This window comes from Bombus bifarius, unplaced genomic scaffold, assembly GCF_011952205.1.
Source record: "Bombus bifarius isolate JDL3187 unplaced genomic scaffold, Bbif_JDL3187 scf7180000008194, whole genome shotgun sequence".
Lineage (NCBI taxonomy): Eukaryota > Metazoa > Arthropoda > Insecta > Hymenoptera > Apidae > Bombus > Bombus bifarius.
Genome location: NW_022884502.1, coordinates 229511 through 252166, shown reverse-complemented (window position 1 = coordinate 252166; position 22656 = coordinate 229511). Strand labels below are relative to the sequence as shown.

General features: G+C 39.6%; 1 protein-coding gene across 3 annotated transcripts in view; it reads left to right on the top strand.

Annotated features, from left to right (window-relative positions):
* Positions 1-22656, top strand: part of LOC117209904 (complexin) — a 320967-nt gene that overhangs the window by 287409 nt on the left and 10902 nt on the right. For all 3 annotated transcript variants that reach the window (XM_033452363.1, XM_033452364.1, XM_033452365.1), the window contains one exon: positions 6462-6625. In XM_033452363.1, coding sequence (XP_033308254.1) covers positions 6462-6625 — 164 coding nt within the window. The remainder of the gene's footprint in view (positions 1-6461; positions 6626-22656) is intronic.

Genomic DNA, 22656 nt, shown 5'->3' with positions numbered 1-22656 from the left:
TAACGCGTATATCACAGACGATTACCATGACGATCAACGTGTTAACGGGTTGAACTCTCGCCTCCATTAGGGAAAATGTTTTCTCGAGCATGAGGACGTATCGTTTTCAAACTAATTTAAAATGATAAATTTTATATCTCGACTCCTATTACCTCGACCTCAAAAACGTGGCCAGGTAATTCCGTAATAAATAAACAAGTGTTAATTGGAAGACACGCGAAGCGCGGGAATACTTTAATTATCGCGTGGTGCGCGTGCAGAGCAACGTCGACGACGACTTTAAAAAAGGCGCGTAATCATTAAGGAGAGCTTGGCGGGAGGAAAAAAAATTTCTCGAAAGCCGGATTTAGCGACTGCATCATTTCGCGTAATGATCCGCGCGGTGAATTCGCGGAGACAAAAAGCTAGCTGCTAGCTGCTAGCTGCAACGGACTCTTGGCCTACATGCGAAGATATGGCAAAAGTACGGTCGCCAGGGCTTGACTCGTTTCTTTTTTGTTAAAATATCGACCAGAAACCGTGGATGACTTCATCGTGCCGCTTTTAAATCATCGCTCCGGCATTGAAGCGCCGACGGGAACGTTAAAGAGAGAAACAAAATATTTCGTTGTCCGTTCCACCTGCTGATTCGTGTGGCGGAAATTGATGAATTTTTTCAGCGAATGCACACGGTGAAAAATTGTAGAAATTAGTAGCGGAATCTTGAAGGGCTTTGGTCAAATTTGTTTCATACCAACAGCATAAAAGTCGAACTGAACATTTCTTAATTTTCGACCAAATTTGTCGGTTTTCTTTTAAATTAATCTCGCGGTTGATCAGCCTCGTCTTATTCGTCTTGTGTGGTGTTCGAAAACTCATCTTACAGTGGTTCATAAAATAACAAGCATAAAAATACTCCAGCATTTGAGGAAGTGGGTTTATATTTAATAAAAACACACGAATGTTTAATAAGAAGATATTAGTAGAGAAATTTTTATTACAAAAGTGGCCGATCTTGATCTTCAATTAATCCGCAACTGTACGCCAAATTCGTCTTATGTGTCTGAGATCGTAACACTCATGGCCGGCAGTGTATATTTTGTAACGTAGTATCCTTTGAATTTTGGCTGAACTTTGAGATTTTCAAGCGCGATCAAGCCTTTAATAGCGTTTAGAAAATTGGCAAAATTCGAATGATTCTTCCACGAAGGAGCGAGTTTCACGATCGATGAGACGAGAGAAATAGTGGATCGTTCTGCACGTTGAACCGGCGGTGATCTCTGTGCTGTAGCGCGAGACGAGAAACGACACGGATTCGTGAAAATGTCGGTGCAAATGACAATGTTCCTCCTTCGTCGCTCCATTTGCACCGGGGACAATTGTCCTCGTTCGCTATTATGGCCGTTCTTGTTGTACGATTGCACCCAGGAGATGACGTTCCGACGCGTAGATGAGCGGCATCGTTCGTAAATCGAGCCAACAAAATGACGGCGCCAAAGAGCTTTCATTTTCATTCTATGGGCGGGACATTTGTTGGAATAATTTATGTGAAAGGATGTCTCGCGAACGAATAAATATTAGGTCGTTCGAGAATAATAGATAAAAACGATCAACGACAGAAAAGACATTATTTGCAAGGCACAGGGAGAAAGAAAATTGATCGATAACCTCGATCCAAGTTACGCGCTAGAATAGAAGCTCAATTACGAGGCTCGCCGAATTTTTCTCATCTTCGTTTGATCCCCGACCCGTCGAACCGTGTGTTTGACAGGACGAACTAGGCCAGGTCGAATTCGAGATGGAAGGATCACAGAGAGGATAGGATAGGATAGACAGAGATCAGTGTCAGGTGAAATAAGTAAATTTAATTAAAGCCCGGTATGATGGATGGCTGGGCGAACGGTACGGCCGAGTGGACAAAGAGATAAGTGGATTTTATTTTCACCTCGTGAAAAAGAATTTTTGAAAAGACCGTGTCGGTCGCATCGGCCAACACCAGCAAGGGGCGAGTCAAACAAACGATAAAACGGAAGCATACGAGGCCGTGTAATAATGTAAATGCACCTTGCACGTTGTATAAACGATAAGATAAAGAATCTTAACATGCAGCGACTAAGCGGAGAGGAACGATTAAGTGGCGTAGCGTTAAAAACCAGCCAGCATAATTAATTAATCGAGCAAAGTACCGAGCACAGGACTTACATAAAAAAGGCAAAAGCGAAACGACCGAGCTTCTCCAACGACTGGATGATATGCGAGTTATTACCAGCCGTGCTCCGGCCAATTATGCAGCTACTCTTCGCTAACGAAATTTCCCTCTCAACGCGGCGGAATTTTCTCCGATGAATAATCCGTGAAATAAGCTGATTTTTCATCGGCGGAATAATTAAACAGGTAAACGACATTACGATAATAATGATGATTTTCGAATTTGGCTATTTGGCTCTCCGCAAGGAGGGAAGAATCGGGAAAGCACGGAGGTGTTAGGCGAGAGAAGAGATGGAAGAATAAAAACTGAAGGAGAGAAGGAAAAAGGAACGTGGAGAATGAACGTCGTCTCTGGCTCGGACTTCAAAGTACCTTTCCACCTCGCGGAAACCAGTGCTGCGGGAAACAGTGCAAATAGAAGGGACGAGGTAGCACGCAAAGAAAAGGGAAAATGGTAGACGGCGCCGGGACAGAAGTAGTATTAATTTCCTCGAGCCCGGAGGTCCTGGCACATCATTCTCCGGCAGACAGCAGGAAAGACGAATCCCTTTCGCTTCCCTTCAACCGAGTCCGTCTGCCTTCCCGATATTACCAACATTATACACGTTGGAGTTCTCGTTTCGTTCAATCCAAAAGCGTATGGTTCCTACGTACCAACGATTCGTTGCGTGATATTTCGTGAAAATGTCCCCCCGATTGAGCAATTCCAGCTATTTTTTCGCAATCATCGGTTCCCAAAAGAAAGAAAACAAATCGATTCGACTGTCGTTCGTGAAAATCCTGTCACGCGAATCTCACCCTCGATGGAGACCTGTCAAGCCTCGTCTATAACGGCTCGATGCTAAGCATGACAGACGTGTGAACGAATAATAACATCGGGGCGGCGAGGTGCGGGAGGAATTTCTCTTGAAATCCGACTGGATTTTTCGAGATACGCTACCAGCCATAAGTATTTGGGTACTTGGACATTACAGTAGAATTCCATTTATTTGATCTCGTTCGGCCAACAGTTTATATAATTGGAGTTCGTTCAATTTTTTCCACTATATAGCATTTCTCGTTCGCACAATAGGAGCCCGCTTCAGATTAGCAGATTCAGTCGGCAAGGATTCGCTCTAATCGGATATTACCTAAAATTTCGTTCCGATAAACGGAGTTCGGATACAGTGGCTACACAAAATATTTCTACACCGTTGTATTTATTATAACATTTATATACTAGTTAATTAAGTCCAAGCATATTAAATTTCGTATCATCTAATAGTATTTCTACGCGACTATAAAAATTCGAAACGTGGAACTATGAAAACGAAATATAGAACCCTATGAAAAGATCCTTCGTTGAAAAATAACGACACGTTGAAATAACTTTTGCAACCACCGTAAATGCAATTCTGTCCTACTGCAAATATGCAAAGTGCACAGTGGCCCACGAAAGTGTTCGAATACTTACTTTTTAAACTTTTTACGGATATACCAAACGTGTAATACGAAGATTTATTACTACTAGCAATTTGTATAGCTTGTTGTTGCTTGTGATCTATAAACCTTCACTAATAATGCTCGTTCAATTTCCAGCTAGAAGGATATCCAAATACTTAGGAACTTATATAGCGCACGGTCGAATAAAGACGCGAATTTATTAAGAACTCACGTGCCTTCCGACGAATCGCGAGAAGCTCGTTCGTCTTGCCGGTAGCGCGCTAATAAACGATTCGCGTTAACGATTGCATCGTGACAACCGGGCATTTTTTACGCTCGTAAACACTCGGCCGTTATTTGTGTAAGAAAAGAGCATTACGGAAGACAAATTTCCCTTTGTTTGCCATTAATTTCTCCGGGGATCGGGACGAGGATGAACGAGGGAAAAGTTAAGAGTAGCCGGCTAACAGATTCGCAAACAGCTTTCATATTTTTACGTACGCCGCTGCCGCCGGACAGGCCGAGGGTATCGCGTTCCGTTGGAAAAACGAATGGCCGGATGTGTTTCCGCTGTAAACACGATTTTTCCTCGAGAATACCTCTCGTAGAGGGATTCCCCTTTCGCTGGTACTCGTCGGACGGAGTAATAGGCAAGGAACTCTCTGCGAATCCGCTTAATCTTTCGGTAAACTAATAAAACTTCGTTAAGGCTGTCGAAGCTTCACTGGTATTTCCATCACGGCCTTCGAATGAACGCGACCGATTTGTTCGTTCCTCTTCCTCCACTTCGGCTATGAAGTCGAAGGTGAATTCGATCATAAGTACTCTCTGGAATGAAGTTCGTTTTCGTTCCACGAGGGAGCAGAGAGAAATCGAATTAATGGAGGAGAATTCCCGAAATTTAAGAACGCTCCCTAAAGAGGCATCTTTAACTCGATATTGCTTCGATACAACGAAGAATCTTTGTATCAGGTTGACGTTGACGAAATCATATTTTTACGATGGGACAAATCTCGATTATTATGGAACAACGATTGATGGAATAACTCCCATTGATGGAATATTTGGATAAGTGGAAATTGAAAGAAACTTTTACATTTTTATTCGGCAGTTTTCGTTCCCGTTCCATATTAATATTTGAGTCGCCCAGGGGCCACGTTAAAAAACATTCGGAATAACGATTAATGGAACGATCGATTAATGGAAATTTTGAAGATGAACGCTTTTGATTACGAGAGAAATTGAAAGACAAGAATAGAAATTGGAAGAAATTTGTACATTTTTATTCGCAAGTTTTTGTCCCTGTTTAATATTAATATTTGAATCGCCCGCAAGCCACATCATTCGGAATAACGATTAATGGAACGATCGATTATCGGAACATCGATTAATGGAAATTTTGGAGCTGAAGCCCTTTTATTACGAGGAACGTTGGAAAACAAGAATAGAAATTCCAAGAAATCTTTACGTTTTTCTTCCAAAGCTTTTGTTTCTGTTTGATATTAATAATCGAGTTGCATGAAGAACCTCGATTGGCGGAATAACGATTAATGAAACGATCGATTATCGGAATTTGGATTAACGGAAATTTTTACCTTTTCTGAAAATATAAAATAAATTTGTACAACGCTATTTTGTGAAAAGTAACAGTACTTGCTGATATTTACAGTAACTTGCTCTTACACCGTTATGATTCTCAGTCAATTTCGAAGAAACTTTCCTATCCGTTATGACGATCGATTGGACGCGTTTCTATAGCGAAATAATTTTCGCTGGGAGCCTGAGGTACCACCGCAATGGTTTATAAACTCGAAGGGAATAGCGTCACAGCTATCAGGCTGATTTACAATGTTTGCTCCCAAGGGTAAACCGTTAGTTTCTCGTCCTCTATTATCCCGGTGGTTTGTACACCGAACATAATCTAAATGCAAGGAAGAAAACTAAACGCGAACAAAACACCGACAGCTTTTTAACGCAAAGATGGGTTTAATCATCCTGGAACTATCAATTATCGTTTAAGCAAATCAAACAGAGAAAAAAGGACGCTAAATATGGAATCACTTATTACATTGCGTAGCTGACGATAATGTTATATTATATTAGGTTGTCCGAAAAGTTTCTTTCGTTTTATACGGAAATAATAGACGCACAATGTTTTTTGTTTTATATTAGTGTAGTATCGTGGAAAAGTTAACTTAACTCCAAATAAAACATCACTGCTTGTCCTTACTCTAAGACCTATATAAGTTACCACATTAGTTTATTGATTTATGCACGAAATAGAACCGAATGGATCATACCTAATGCGATAAAATAATATAAAACAGAAATTGTTCATCTATTATCATCTTATAAAACGAAAGAAACTTTTCAGACAACCTAAATTATACGTTTTAATATCATTGTATATCCACAGTTGCGCACGATAGTATTTGGACTCTTATGTTGTAGAAAACACTAAAACTGTATGAACGTTATAATAAAGTCTCGCTATCTTGATCGTATTGCTGATATATTAATTAATAGAACTCTATATTCGGTATGTCTCACGTATTTAGGATGGCTATTTATGCTGCATACTAATTTTTTAGCAAATATATTTTTGCATTGAATATCTCGTAACTTCTACATGCGAATATACATTTTCAGATTGATTTCAAAAAGCCAATACGATTGTAACAGTCGTGTTTCAATACGAAACTAATGAAATTTCTTAAACGTTTTCTATAATACATTTAATACGCACGTAGAATATTTCTATGACAAATATTCAAATACTTTCATGAGTCACTGTACGACGAAGAAAAAAGCCGAGAACTGTTGTTGAACGTATTGTTTCTTTCGATTTGCAGGAGCCGTTGGTGGCGAAGGCGGAGACGAAGATGACAAGGAGAAGGAAGAGGAGGCCGAAAGGGAAAGGCAAGAAGCCATCAGGGAGGCTGAGGAACGAAGGAAGGAGAAGCATCGCAAGATGGAAGAAGAACGAGAGAAGATGCGACAGGAAATCAGGGACAAGGTAAGGAATAACACCGTTTCCTCTTTCTGTCTTTTGCTTTCTCCTCGCCAAGAGGGGAAGGTTGCCGCGATATAAAGCGCGTAAACGGAAAATCAGCTTTCGAAGAATTATACATCGAGTCAGCGTTAACTCTATTTCGCTTTACGAATTCAAAGGCTCTCGTTAAATGGACCAGTCTTAGAGGAGAACTACGGCTCTTGGTTTTGCCGCGCGATATAACAAACAAGAGTTTCGTAAATGTTAGTTCGTTCTTCTGCGAAACTGCCGACTGTTCGGGCAACTTCGTTCTAACGACTTTTGAAAATGTGCTCGTTCGAACTTTCGCTTCGTTTCGATTATAGACCTAATCTTATTTGTTAGAGGAAATGAAATTTCTCTTTCAAAGTTCAACTTAGAATACCAGTATCATGTAAATTGATTAGAAGTAAATTGCGAATCAAGTGGCAGTTAACACAGCTTTGATTCCTAACGGTTTTCATTCCGCGTTACCTATGAGGTGGATATTAAACGTGTTGGTTTGTTTATTAAAGGGACGAGTGATAAAATTGTAATAGTCAATTATATTAAAATCACTTTAAGTGCAAGTATAGAGATAGTGTATGCCGGTCGTATTCAACTATTCGACTGTCCAAATGTAACTCCGGTTGACGATTACAAATAACGGCGATAATATTTTGTCCGCAGTTCGTTTACCTTTGAACCTAGCGAACGAAAACAACGTTGGTATTCCAAGGCACAATAATATGAGTCTCCCTCGATTCAGATCTTCCATTGACTCATACACCGCTCGCCTATATTTTATATATTCGCGACGATTTGGAGAAATGGCTAAAATTGCACGAATTTCCTAACAAGATTGTAAAAATACATTAGCAGCGTCCTTCATCGTAGAAGGTAGCAAACTATAAACGGACTGTTACAACGTGTAATTCACCCATAATTTTTGTCGATCTTGGAGAAGACGTAACTAACTAAGATCTTTGAGCGAAGATGCGCTTACACGACGCGTTTGTCTGCTTGCGAATTGCAACCGAAGAGCAACAAAAGCTGCTACTCGTATCAAAGGCGATTCATGTTTCCCTGTCCTTAACAGCCTGACAGAGACAGACAGAGAGGGAGAGAGAGCTCGTTCGTAATACGCGTACTGAATGGGGTAGTACGTAACTGAAAAGCTGCATGAAAGATAAAATACTCCGGATCGAAAGTCTCGTGCTTATTTACAAATGTACGCGGGTGTGTCCCGCATTGGAGCGTGGAAAATCCCGAGGAACGTAAAATACACGTGTATATGTTGTATGCTACATACTGTATACTGTATACATACGGTATACACACTCGTAGTGTGTATCGAGTGCCTTGTAGGGGCCGGTGAAACGGTCGAAAATTTCAAAGGTTCTCTCGGCGCCGAGCTGTCTAAAAAGATCACGTTAAAGAACGAATATTTTTCTAGATTATCCCTACGATACGCATCGTGGAAATAACTCGGCAAAAAATTTCGGTTTACGAGGCTTCCATTAACCTCGAGCCAGTTATTTCAACGAGAGAAACCATTTCAGAGAAAGTTTGAGAAAATGACACTGCGTTTCCCGTCATATATTACCTCTCGCCTCGCAAACTGCAAATTTTCAATTACGAGTTTCATTTTCCTTCGATTTTCACGGTGCTCTGCTCGCTGCTCACGAACCCCGCCTACCAAGGAACCGCGTGCATTCTTCGAGGACAAAGGATTCTCGCTTTTCGCCACGAGTTGCATGGAATATCTTTAGGGCGTCTTTTCATACTTGCCGGAATAGGAACACCTGGTTTCGTTTGCCAATGGATTCGCGCCAGTTGTCTGCATGATTCCGACGTCGCTGTTCAAACGTACCGCAACTTTCATTTATCGGGATGAATCCCTCTTTCTCCTTGCACGAGTATCAGTCCCTTGCATACTTCGATCATCATTACGAGTATCGTTGATCGGTCGACGAATGCCTATAGATTTCTCGGTTATATCACGGACTTGGATAATATCATAGTCGAGCAGACATCGACAGAATTAATTCCACCAGCGGCTCTTTATGCTCGTTCACCAGGAAATCTAATATTTTATTATCACCTCCGATCTCCTTCCTCGAAAGTTCTCGCGTTACATCGACGCTACCAATCGAACCTCGAAAGATTATCGCGTAACCGTAATGTCCTCCGTCAGCTGCGGCAAATCTCACCACCCTTGCTTTCCTCCCAACTCCGTTTTAACACGTTCCTCTCCAACAGGGTGAAAAATGAGCTCTCCGTCTAGCGTTGCTCGCGCCGAGTTTATTATTGCCGACGAGGATCGATTTTTTCCCCTCGAGTTTTAAGCAACCTCGTAAGGATACGTTTGAAGACCATTCGTTAACGGCGCGTATCTCGTTCCATGCAGCGGCCCCGCATTTTAACACTAACATTTGTCCGGTCAAACGACTGGTTTCAAAATTTCATTTATTATTGTTCATTCGGTATTATTCGTTGTTATTTCCTTTGCTCGTCTAACTTTATGCAAATTCTTATATCAACAGAGACTGAAAAATTGATTGATCAGATAATGTAAGGATTTACACGAAGTTGGACGAACGAAAGAAACGACAACGAATGTACAATATTAAGTTAAATGTTGCAATTAATTTCGCTCGTGATCTTCAACGTCATTTTTTAAGGAACATACGAGGAATCAAATTTTTAAAAATTTATCGCGGAGCCATTAGTTAAAAAAATCCAGGATCGCAAAAGTCTGAGCAACCCCGGTCACACGCAACTATTTTCTCATTAAATTGGTAAAAGTTGGCACTCTAGTTGCGTGTTGTTATCGCGTTATACGCGAACTATACACGAAACCATACTGTCGCGTTGATCGACGAATTTAATGACCGTTCAGGAACGCGTATGCTAATAAACGGACGCAGCCAACAACGAAATTGAAACCGCAGTTTGATAAGGGAAAGGCTTCCAAGAATCGCGGCCAATTTATACCGCTGCTCGCTCGATTAGTCATAATGCGCGAGCTAACGCTTCTAAATTGAACGCTGAACAAAGCTCGGCTACTTGACATACCTTGCTAATTTCCCGTGTCAATACGAAATAGAGCAATTATCTAACGAAGCTGATTTCATAATTCGAGCAGATCAGAACGGTCGCGCTCGTATTTTGTCGGCTGCAATCACGCTAATTAGTCGTGACTGTTCGATGATACGTAACCGTTTGATCAACGAGAACCATTGTTCCTGGCTGTCCGTGGTTTCGTAATCGTCCGCCGATAATGACACTAACGAATAATCCTCGACACACGATTATTTTCACGCCACGGTTCTGCAAACTTTTCCAAGTGCCCGGGACAATTTCGATCGGCGAACAATGCGCGATAATGGCGGCCCATTCCGCGCACCAGTGTCGCCAGCGCGAAAAACAGCGTTCATTTAACCGTTCGACCACGGCGTCACCCCGTTATCTCCAAAGCCGTTTCGCGATTAATGCGTTTATTTTACTAAATGCCACGCGAAGCGTTTTTCGCTCCCGTAAAAAATACAGATATTTGCAATCGACTGAAAATACTATGAAAGGCCGGATGAACGTTGTCGAGGATTTCATAGTGTTCGTACAGCGAAATATTTAGCGAGTAAATTAAAAATTTGCCCCGGCACCGTTCGTAAATATTCGGACAATTTGCTCGATTTGCAGCGACAATACGTGAATTTCACCAGAATAATTACAAATTAGAAATTAACGACTAACTGGTAGTTAGAAACAACATTTACTGCTTTTTCGTAAAACTAACAGGACATAAGAATAAACTCTCTATTTAGAAACATAGTAATGATATATATATTTGACCATTTATATTACTACGTACTGTGGCTGACGGAGATGTTCCGACGTTTATCACGATTTCTTTATTAATATGCTACGTCCATTATACGAAGCTTTTTAAAATTTCGTTAGCACTGTGACGGTACACGACTATCCTGATTATGATAGCCAAATTTGAAACGAATCTGAAAATATATGTAGAAATTACACGATATTTATGGTTCTTTTACGCCGGAAAAGAAATCGTTATACGGCGTGAATAGTAGTCTTAATTATCCTGGCTTATTAACATAACGAATAACCGACTGTTCAAATACTCTAGTGATCTTTGCCAAGTATATTATTGCCACAACAAGCATCTTGTAACTTTTGCATACATATTCAGATCGTTTACCAACTCGACCAAAATAATCACGATGGTCATAGCATTACGTAAAAGTTTCTACCAAGTATTTAAATATCGCTGATTTTCTTAACATCTCGTATCTGAAGTTCGTGGTAAGGCGAGCAAATAACACGGCAGAAAGTGGTGGATAATTTATTAATTTCCAGGGGAGAAAATTCGAGCAAGCATTTCGCGATTACTATGTAAATAAGGTAAAATAGGCGGGACTGAAAAGAGAGGTATAATTATTCGTCCGACAAGAAGACGTTAATCCAGCAAACGTCACCGAAAAGATAAATCGTCCGAGATGGCTGAGTTTCATGGCGGACGCTTACTCGTTTGCACGTATGCAAGCCGTCTAACAAGAACGGTCCCCGACTTAAAATGCAAATTTGATTACGAAGCGGCACTGCGAATACGGCGAACGGTCCGTCACGTTCGCAGCCTGTTCTTCCACACCTAAATATGGCCACGCGTAAATGCACGTACGCGTACATCTCGAACACGCCGGGTTTCTCCAACACGAAAGTCACGCCGAGTTTCTCCAACGCGAAAGTCACGCCGGTTGTTTATCACGAACCCGTATAAATCGAGCCAAGTGCGAGATAATTTCCGCTCGTGTTGCACGGAATTTCAGAGAATTGCGGAAACCGAAAGGCGAATTCTCCGGCAGAAAAAGAAATAACATTAATCAGAGATACGGTAATTTTGAATAATAATTACGTGGAAAAGGGCACAGTTCATCCTTAACATTTTCATCCAACGTTCCGAGTAATCTCATTTAACGTAGAGTGGCTGCAAATCGGCGTATCACTGTATTTATCATTAGCATTTATATATAGCATTTATATGTAGCATTTATATATAATAACAATTAACCAGATCTCGCATTATTTAGTAGTCTTCTTTTACGACTAGAAGAGTTTAATATCACGAGGATGAAACATGCAACTTGATAAAAACTGCTTTTTCTAGCCGCATATAACCGCCGAGCAACTTTACTTCCCGAGATATCATATACACAAAATTATGTTTGCTGTATGTCTGTATGCTGTACTTTTTATAAATGGATTTCAATTAGACCTTACGACTGATGTAGTTTGTGCGTGAAAAAATCGTTCAGGTGGAAAAGAGGACACCTTTAACCTTCCCTTCCTCGTACTTGTCTTCACGTAAGAAAATTAAACGAATATTCTGATTATACAGGATGGTCAGCAGGTAGTGAGATTTGAATATCCTTATTGCGAACGCTTCAAGTCGTAGGAGGATTTTAAATCTCGAGAAGTTTTGTGGTCTCGAGGTTTGGCGAGTCCCGCTCCTAGAGATGATTTGCCTAAAACGTTCGTTAGAAATTCCTCTAACCGTGAAGGAGGAACAGCCTTAAAGAAAGACATCGGTATTTTTAGTGGATATTTTAGTTACCGCGGAAAAAACTCTCTTTGAAGTGTCCATAAACTCTTGGCGTATTCAGTGACGAATGTTCCGACAACTTTTCGTGGTCGGGGCCCCGGTTGGCCAGACTTTGTGAAACATTCACGAGCGCGCGCCGCTGAAACGGAATTGTTTATCGTGGAACGTGTAGCAAAGCTGGCCGGTCATTGTTTGCGAGTTCCGTTCCATCAAAGCAAACTCAATCCTTTCTTGTTTTTTGCGGGATGAAAAGTGAGCAAAGCTTTATGCAAAGAAGGAATAAATTTCGAGATTCTCATAAAACTTCATTGAGAGTTGTTTCTATACGGAGCGTGCAGAATAAGAGGAACAAAATTTCTGACGTTACTGAAAGATTGTGAAAGAGTACGCAAAGAGAGAAAGAGAGAGAGAGAGAGAGGAAAACGAGAGAACTATCGAAGAGAAAGATAATTTCTCAGCGTTTTTGACATTCGCCGGAAACCATCAGCACAATGCACCCAGTGTTCGGAAAGTTTTCCAACACGGCCGATTTACCGCGAAACAAACGACGAAATGAAAAAAAAAAGAAGAGTTGAACAAAGAGCGAAGAGATAGAAAGGACAAACAGATGTCACGCGAAATCGTACTATTGTCAATCCTGATGTATTGTCCTGTCAGGATGTAGTCAGCGGTGCTGACATGACCCAGATGGAATCGAGGGCTCTCGCAGAATAATCGAGAAAAATACGTCCCGGTATGCATTGTACGCATTAAATGAATAACTCTCGAATCATCGGCGTGACGTCGCGCAATTAAATCTTGTCGCGTTTGTTCGTCAAGTGCTTGTAAAATTATTGTCGATAAACGCGTGTACGAAGATAGGACCACTTTGAAAATGACCGTTCGATCCGATACCCGATTGTCCCTAAACAATTGAAAGTTAATAGGGCATTGCTTTTGACGTAAAAAATGTCCGACCAATCTGTATGCAAGGCAACGAGTTCGAAATATTGGCCACTCTGACGAAACGCTGCAATTTCTATGACAACAAAGATTTCAATATCCTCTCGACGATTTGCGAAATTAACGAGGGCTGCTTATTATCGAATACCGGAACAATAGAAGATTAAAGTGACACTTAAAGGGACACAGGGTAGAAGAGCGATATATTTTTCTTATTGTGTGAAAAAATGATGGGACATTTAAACAAGACAAGTTTATAACGAGTTATTTGGTACGGAGACATCTTCATTTTTCTCGAACAAAACAATTTGCTGGCGGCAGATCGAATAACCTTGAAACCCTAAAAAACGTAACACGTCCTCTTTCTAATAATGTGCATAGATTGATATCGAATTCTTATAGAAATTCATATTTTTATAAGTCTAAGTAGAAAAGCTACAACCTCGATACAGGATTGTACCATTTTCTCGATACTATTTATTATATTCCGAATATTCCGCACATTTCTGTCTGATTTCGTACATTTTTGCACATTGAAATTTTGCATAAATACCTAAAATAGCCTGATCCAGATATAATAATACGATGTAATCGCTCTTAAGGTTCCTTGTCCTTGTTCGAACGCACGCGTTCGAACCAGGACCAAATGCGCGAAATCGTTGATTTCGATGTTCGTGGAAATTCAGTGGAAAAATACGAGTTAGGAAAATTGAGACCGTTTTGCATCGGCATGTAGGAAGCATCGTGTCATTCCTGAAATATCAGTCCCTCGTTAAACGGAACCGAACCTCATCCGGCTATCTCGTTACCGGGGTTCAGCTTCACCACTGCTTTCCAACGCACTTTCATACGCTCTTCAACCTAGCTGTTTAGCCGGTATAAATTTAAATTTCGCCGGGACTTTGCAATCTCCACGACAAATAATCCGGATCGCGCTTTATCAAAGCCTCTGTGACGAGAAATAAAAAGTTGGGAACGTTATCCCCGGTCTTAGCTTGGCTGCGAGCGGTTCTGTATCGGCGTCGAGGATCGTTCAGTCAGAATTAATAAAGATTGATACTTCATTAGCCGAGACATCGAAATCCTCCGTGAAAGTCTTTTCGCGATATTTTCCCGGAGGATCCCTTATCCACCTTTTCCAGCAACAATGAACGGAAAACTCGAGATATAATAACACTGGTGATCCCCTTGAGAATAAAGATGTATTCTTAAGCGGACGCTATTCCGCAAGAAGATTTCCTTCGGTAATCGCGCCGGCACGACGGGGTCAAAGAAAATCCGATTACGGGCCTCGGCTAATGATCATCAAGAAGAGATTTCGTTATATGGCCCTTAAGAAATTTCGCTTAGGAATCGGCTCCTCCAGCTTCTGGAATATCCTACACAGTATAATTAAAAATACCACAACGTCTTTCCGTTTTAACTATTGGACACTTAATGACTCCGATGCGATTCAGGTTTAATAGCGAGTGAAAGAAGATAGGGAGCAGAAAGAAACAGTGAAATAACAAGTCCAACTTACGTTAAAGAAGATAATGTATTTTCTATTTACTCGCGTGCACTGGAAGAAATAAAGTCGTAAAGAAAAGCCATAAATCTAAAGGAAATGTACGAGATACGAGTAGGTCGCGAGCGCAACGGCCAGCAAATCGAATATTAGAATCTACGATAATGATTTAAAAATGCAAAAATGGAGACACGGTCTAATTTCTATCGCAAAAGTCTATATACATTTATTGAATCTTGTGTATTCGATATATTAAAAGAAATTAGTAAATATGCGCTTTCTTTTAGAATCGTTTAAATTTCTAGATCGACAAAGTAACATTAAATTTACTCGGAACTCGGAAAGTCCGAAGAAGGAGCAAAGTTACGCGTGTGGTTACGATGTTTTTTGATTTTATCGCTACCAAGGAAATTACATTAGCTATATCGATGGAGAATATACGAGATGTCGATATAACATTAAGTCTAGTTTGTTTTATAATATCATATAAATACCAAAGGTATATGCAAATTTCTGTAACATTGTATTTCGTATTTTATTTGTTCGTTCTTCCTGTTAATAAAAGCGTAGGTAATAAATTACGTTGGTTGTCCAAATACGCGCTCGAATTCGCTCGATGAAAAAATTTAACGTCAGAAAATTGCCGAACCTATGAGGTCTTTGCTGTAATATCTCGAATTTAAGAAGCATACGAAAACGCGTAATGAGAGTAAAAAGAAAAAAACAAGAAAATATCTCACGATCATATAACAGGAAGAAAAAAGAGATTTGAAATCTGAAGACGCAGTGGAGCATGGAATTTAAAAGTGGAATTTAAAACTTTATTTAAGTCTGTCGTTGCGGAAATTCCAAGTTATGAAAAGAACATTTCCTTTTCTTCCTTTTTAAAACTTTCCTCTCAATTAGGAACGGGCTTTTTAAAACATGAAAATAAATATTGAACGACCTTTTTTTCTATACCTCGGAACGTTCTTTGCTAATACACAGAATGTAAATCTCATTTATGCAAGTTTGCAAAACGAACTGTTTTTCCGCGATTCGAAGAAGGTCGTCTCGTTTTACGTCTCTCTTCTGTGTCTCTCAATTAACTCGAACAATTAATTAAAAACCCTCGAGACAGTGGCGACAGACCAACATCCGTTCTTCTCGATGGCTCGATGAAACAATGAAAGCGACTTACGCAACTGAAGTAACGACATTCGATATGGTGGTGCTACTCCGATGGACTTTTTCTAATTAAAAATTTCCCTACTGTCTTTGCTGATGTTTATTATTCAACGAGTAATATACAACAGATATTAAATCAACCATTCTTCTATAATTTATATTTCCTTCGTTCCAATCGTTCTTTCTCGTTCGCATTGATTAACGCTGCAATAATCAATTATTATCGTACGTTTAAATATATTTGAGAAGCTTCTCGATCATCATATAAATTCAATAAAATCATTATATAAATTTGAGAAACTTCTAGGCAAGAGGACCGATAAATAATATTGGAAGTTTTATTTCTAGCTTTGGAAAAATTACATTAAACCATTAATGATCATTCAGAACCGAGTATCATTGTATTTGCATATTAGTATGGAAAATTCAGAAGAATGCTGTTTAATTTCTAGGAAAGGCAATTTGCTGCGTTTTATAACAATAACGCAAGCAAAATTATAAAATAATTTCAGTATTCAAAGGTAGTTGCTGATGCCCATAAATTGCATCGCTATTATACAAACAATGTAGATATCCAGTCCAATTTGCTGCATTTGCATGTCAATGATGAAATAATACTATGCAACATACGCGTGTGTGCCTGTATAAATTCTCATTGACATTCAATATTTCATAGCTAATGTTTATTCTCACTATTCCGTATAACTAATTTATTTTTACATCTCCGTTACTAGGTTCAAGCATTAGCAAAACAAGATAAATCGAAACAGATCAGCTTATTAAAAATTGGAATTATTATATCGTTTGAAACTTTGAAATATAAACAGTCTACATATTCCATGCAATGATAAATATCTCGCCAGTTACAAATAATACAATTAAGTTGTTCCTTATCTATACTTTCCTCTCCTTGTCACTGATAAATCTGCGCTATAAAATTTATCTCTTGATTTCGTGCATTTCATAAATAATTTCAAGAGCCAGATTCGAATTTCATCAACAGGATACACTGTATTAAATTTTCTGAATCATTCGTTTAAACCACGTTCATTTTCATTTCACCGGGGTTTAAATCAAAAGATGACAAGAATCGATATATAATTCTCAATTATTTTCTCGAAACTCTTGCAGACAATTATTACAAATCATCGTCTTAAATGAATATATAATTTTCACTCTTCGTAATCCAAGTCCAATTATCGCGTTTTTCACAAGATCAGCGGATGTCCTAATATCTATGAACGAAGATGTACGCGTCGTTCTATGCGATACAAATCGATAAAAAATAGACAACCTTTTGGCCGAAATCATTTTTAAACGTCGTGGGTATATAAGCGGAGATGGCGCGCAAGGGATGTTTCGGAAATGAAGCATCTCAACTTTGTCGAGGGTCTGACCGGACGAACATAAATTCAGCAAAAAAACGGACAGCGTGAAATAGGAATATCCATATGGAACGAGTATTCTAATATGATACGTTAGGATTTATCGTCGTGGCGACCTGCCAGTATATCACCATTTTTGGCAGTATTATCGTGGAAAAATGCTACTGTCGTTCCTCTGTTAAGCGATCGATAGGTTTTGATAGCGGAATATGGTCGGCGAATGGAAATCGAGGTTTCGACCAACCATCCATCTTTGATTCTCGTTAATGCACCTTGCGATTTTCTAAACTTCTATTAGAACGATCCAATCGAAACAAAAGCTTGCATTCTTCCTCTCTTTTTTTTTTTTCTTTTTCTCGATAACGCTCTAACGTCGTTCGCTTTTCGACTCGAAGAGAAAATGTTACCGCGCCATCTCCGGCACTTTGTTCCATCGGCGACGGGTTTCCTGCTCTTTCCGAGAAATTGTCGAAGGAACGACATTATTGCACGTTGTCGTGACCAATCCCCATCGACGTCGTCGTTCCACCGCCGCTGTATTTTATTATGTACTTTATCGAATCTCTCGTAGCAGATGTATCTTCGAGGGACCGATGTTCCACCCAACGGCTCACTTCGTCCACACGACACGTTCAATTGCCTGCTTAACGTATGTTCTTCCTATTCTATTACCGTTTCCGTTCGTAGCTTGCGTCAGTAACAATTAGCGAAGAAAAAGGGTAAAAGTAATTTAATCGATCGTCTTTAGCTAACTGTATTATTTTCTTTTACATTTCTACGTTTATCGATCTTGGCTGATGGCTCATTAACATCGTATAATAGAATAGCTAGAAGCAGGAGATCGATTGATCTTTATTCAAATTTAACAACTCGTAAACGAAAGGGATCTTCGACCCGGTGATTTGTAACTTACGTATTTCGTACGCGAAATTTTAAAAAGTTGGTCTAAATCTTACGTAAAGCTTACGTTGAAATTTTGTTAACTAATCTTAGCTGTTGCTCGTTTAAGATTTATAATAAATCCAGTGTTACGTATGCATGTCGATATTCTACAAAGATATAGCGTGCGTTCAGCATTTCCTCTTCTTAAAAAATTTCAATATGAAATTGCAAAAATCGTAACTATCTCTTTTCTCGTTTCCAAAGAAACCGCTGTTTATGTTTGCTCGATTTCTTAAAAGAGAAATATACAATCGAAACTATGCCATATTCAGACGTAGTTCACCGATGTAAATGACTTCGCTCTTAAAAAGTGAAATTTATCTTTCTACTCTGCGAGCCTTGCGTTAACGTCGTACGAGTTTATTAGGATTTAGATTAGAGAAATTAGGCTACGAACAAGACCAACCGAATATAGTAACAGATTTCGTAATTCGTGTCACGAACGATGTTGTTACGTTGGTTAAAGTCTGACCAAGAATAGAACGATTCTGAATCGCGAGCCAAGGAGATACGAGCCTTTTTTACGTTTCGATAGGACCGTAATCGGTGAAACTACTTTAATGTTCATAACACGCGAGCACGCGATTCCCGTGCAGTCACGAGCAAAGCGCACCATTGTATTTGAAATTGTTCGTCGCAATTGCAGAAATCGCGAAGCTCGCTTTTACCTTATTTTATTTTCTTTTATTTTATTCCATTTTACTTCGTTGTAAATTTTAAATATTGGACAAATTTCATCACCATGTACCACCATTCAAAGTCACAAATAATAATAATAACGACGTATATCGACATATTCAGAAATCTTGCCCCTGTCCTTTAAAATTTATCAAACTTGTAAAGTATCCAATATTGATAAGCACGTAACACTTTTACTTTCCACGTGATACCGATTGGTAGACACCGATTAATCAATTGATAAATATTCTTCAAAAATATAACCAGTGTATTATTGACAAAGTCGAACGAATAATCACCGATTATCTGAATCTCTGTCGTCGTATCATTATCATATTTGATATTCCATTTCGGTATTTACATAAATTGATTACGCGAAAATATTTCTGAATACAAAAATTCCTGCCTAATCGTGCAGATCAGCTACGTTCGTGACATTCGTGTTGGCGTTCCGATAATCGTGCTTCTACTGTATTTCGATTCGTGCTTTCCATGAATATTCAAAAATTCAACTAGCGATAGCGAAGCGACTTTGAGAATATAAATCGATGATTAATCGTAAGACTTGCGACGAAACACAAACACGTCCGATAATGCGGGTCGCGTGCCAGGCAAGTATAAAAAATGGGTTGCAAGCTCGGGCAGCTGAAGCCGAAGCTGCGATGAAATAAACGAGCTGAATTATGGATGCATAAATATATCCAACAGGTGCAGAGGAACAATGTTATCTATGTAGATTCGCGACAGGTATCGCGCGCCTTTTGCCTTCTAAATTTCGCCGAATTTCATAACAGCGAAAGTATTGCTATATATATACAGCATATCATTATCGCGATTTATTGCCAACGAATTTACGATATCGTAACTGGCGGTTAATAGCAAGCGCAGTACGATCGGGGTGAAATGTAGTCGCAGAGACCTTGGGCAGAGAATAGTTGGCTAATCCTGTTGTGTTAAAGAAATGTAGACACATTAACAGATCAAAGACAAAGATAATCGCTAGAGGAAGATGCTAACGAACTTAATGAATACCAATGAGGATCTTGGTTAACGCGTTTCCTGTCCTATTTACTGTTCCTTCTTTGTTGTTCCTCTGGTAATATTGGATTTATGCAAAACATTCCATTCGTTTCTTTTTTCTTCTACGAGAATGCAATTTATTTCTTTATTGAAATATTTTCCCTTACGTTCAAGTATATTTCGCTGTTTCTTTGATAATTCGCCGATTTAATCGCCAAAAGCTGAAAACTTAGTTTTCGAGCAATTAGTAGCGTAATTTCTATTGCGTCCGTCATTAAACTAAATAATTGTAATTGCATTTTCAATACCTCGAACCTATCGTCTTCTATCTGCAGAGGACAGTGGAGAATTTTTCTTCTTATTAGAGTTTATAGTTTTATATTTTAGTGAAATTTCTTAGTAAAGTTATTATTAAGATTTATCGAATTCGTTTTGGAACACGCGTACAAGAAAATGACAATAGCAAAGATACACGGATCAATACCCAGATGCAAAATAAAACACACGTACATTCCAATGCGTATAGTTTTAATCTCTGTGAATTTAATATAGAAAAATATCCAATTTGATTAAAAAATACGTTTCTCGGCTATTTCCAGCGATGAGAAACGATAGCGTGCGTACGCTACGAATAACAAAAATTATACCGTGTAACAAAAATTATACGTAGCTCTGAAATTGTTCATATTCGCCTGCAATAAATCGAAATTGCAAGACGACCGGCATTATTCGAAATTTTTTACCGCTGTCTCGACAATGGTCTCTATGAAATTCAAACATGCTGCCCGGACGCGAAAGAAATAATACGCTGGGATATCGTCACGTAGCCCGTCAACGTTCTCGATATCCAAAAGCCGGTTGTCTTTCTCAGCGGTGATCCACGAATCAGGGAATATGAGTACAGGTCTGAAACGGACCGAGGATAGAAAGAACGGACGAGGAAAGTGTAAAATGGGGAGAAGAGAAACAGACAGCTTTCCAATTTCGCAAATTCATGACCCACGGAAACTTCGCCGGTGTCTCTTCGCCAGACTGACTGGTGTCAATAAAATCGCATGGAAATACTGAGAAACGGGTGCAGAAGGGGCAGGGAGGGGTGAAAGGAGGTGGCTACGTATCAAATTGACGGAAAGTCAAAGTTTTAAATCAGCCACCAGACGCGCCCTCTCCTACATTCTCGTTACTCGCTCCTTCCCACTTACTCTCCTCCCATAGTTACACGCGCTCCTCAACATTTCAATTTTCATCGATTACAAAATTTAAGGAGTAAAACCGTTCGACAGATCTGAATCGGTCGTACGACTGTTTGCATCACTGACTTTGGGAAAACGAGCTTATACTCGATGTGTAAGTTAGTATCGTAAACTTGGATGGTTTACAACATAGTAGTTTGGAAAACAAGTTTGTATCGAATATGTAAGCTGGTATCGTGAAGTTAGGATAGATGTAAAACCAAGGGCAAATTTCTTGGCTGAGTGGTTGACATAAAGAATATTCAATCGGCCACGAAAATAAACGGACAGACAATGGAAACAGATATTAACGAAGTTTCGTTAGATACGGCATTGCCTATACAGAGATAGAAATATCAATTTCAATCATTCACTAAATAATTCATTACAAGTGTGTGTAAACAGCATCGCTCAAAAATCTTATGTTACATTCGTTTCAAAATTGGACAAGTGTACGTGGCAGTAAAACGATACGATGAAGTTTCATTTAACTTGGTATTTTATATAACCAAAAAAAGTAGCTGACGTATAAAATGTTAACGCGAGTAATGCGAGGTAATATAAAGTTCATAATGTACGTCAAATATCGAAGTTTTATTAAAGATAAAAAGTTGTCAAATTTTTGAACGTGAGTATATATGTATACCACTATCACCAATTTAATTAAACTTCATCGATACCTACTTCCACTACTTATGCGCTTATTTTTGTCACCGACTGCATCCACCTATATATCTATTAATCTGTATGCGACGCGTATGCAACGTCTTGCTCTCGAGATGTCCAAATGAGATCTGTTCGCCTAACATACGTATCCCACTACGTGTTCTTCGTAATAGGTGTGACACGACGCATCGATCACCACTGTCGTTAGATTCTAAGCTGAGTTACGCTTAAATATCGTTCTGAACAGGAGCTCGATCAGGCGAGACACGAACTACGTGTCAAGCTAATTAGCTTTCGACGCGATAATTAAAATCCGGCGTCTGATCGATATCGTGTTTATAGCACGAATACCCTGGCGGGCGTCAAAGGTGACGCTGACGAAGAAGAACGAGAGGAACGGGTAGAAAAAAAAAAAAGAAGAAGAGGGGAGAAAAAGAGCCGCGAAAGTAGAGAACCGAAGAACAAGACGGCTGACAACGTAAGAACAACGAGCTGCAACCCGGACGAGGTCGACGTGGGAGAAAGGAAGAAGAACGGCAGACAACGACGACGGGAGAAGCGAAGAGAGAAGATTGAACTTAACTGGGGTCAAATTGACTCTAGTAGGGAGTCCCTGCATTCAATATGGCGACTTCCTAATAGAGTCAGGCTGACTCCTTTTAAGACGTTCAACGGACCATCGTGAAAGTACTTAAGGATGCGCACGTCGAAACAAGTTAAGGCTACTTGTACTACAAAGTGTCGGTTATAATGCGATAAAAGCATTGACGACAGAATCGGTATCGGTGCGTTATTCCTAGAGAGTGTGTCAGCGTTACGCGAATGGAAAATGTACACTCCTGTCCGTAAGTATTAGGACGCTCGCTGGTTTC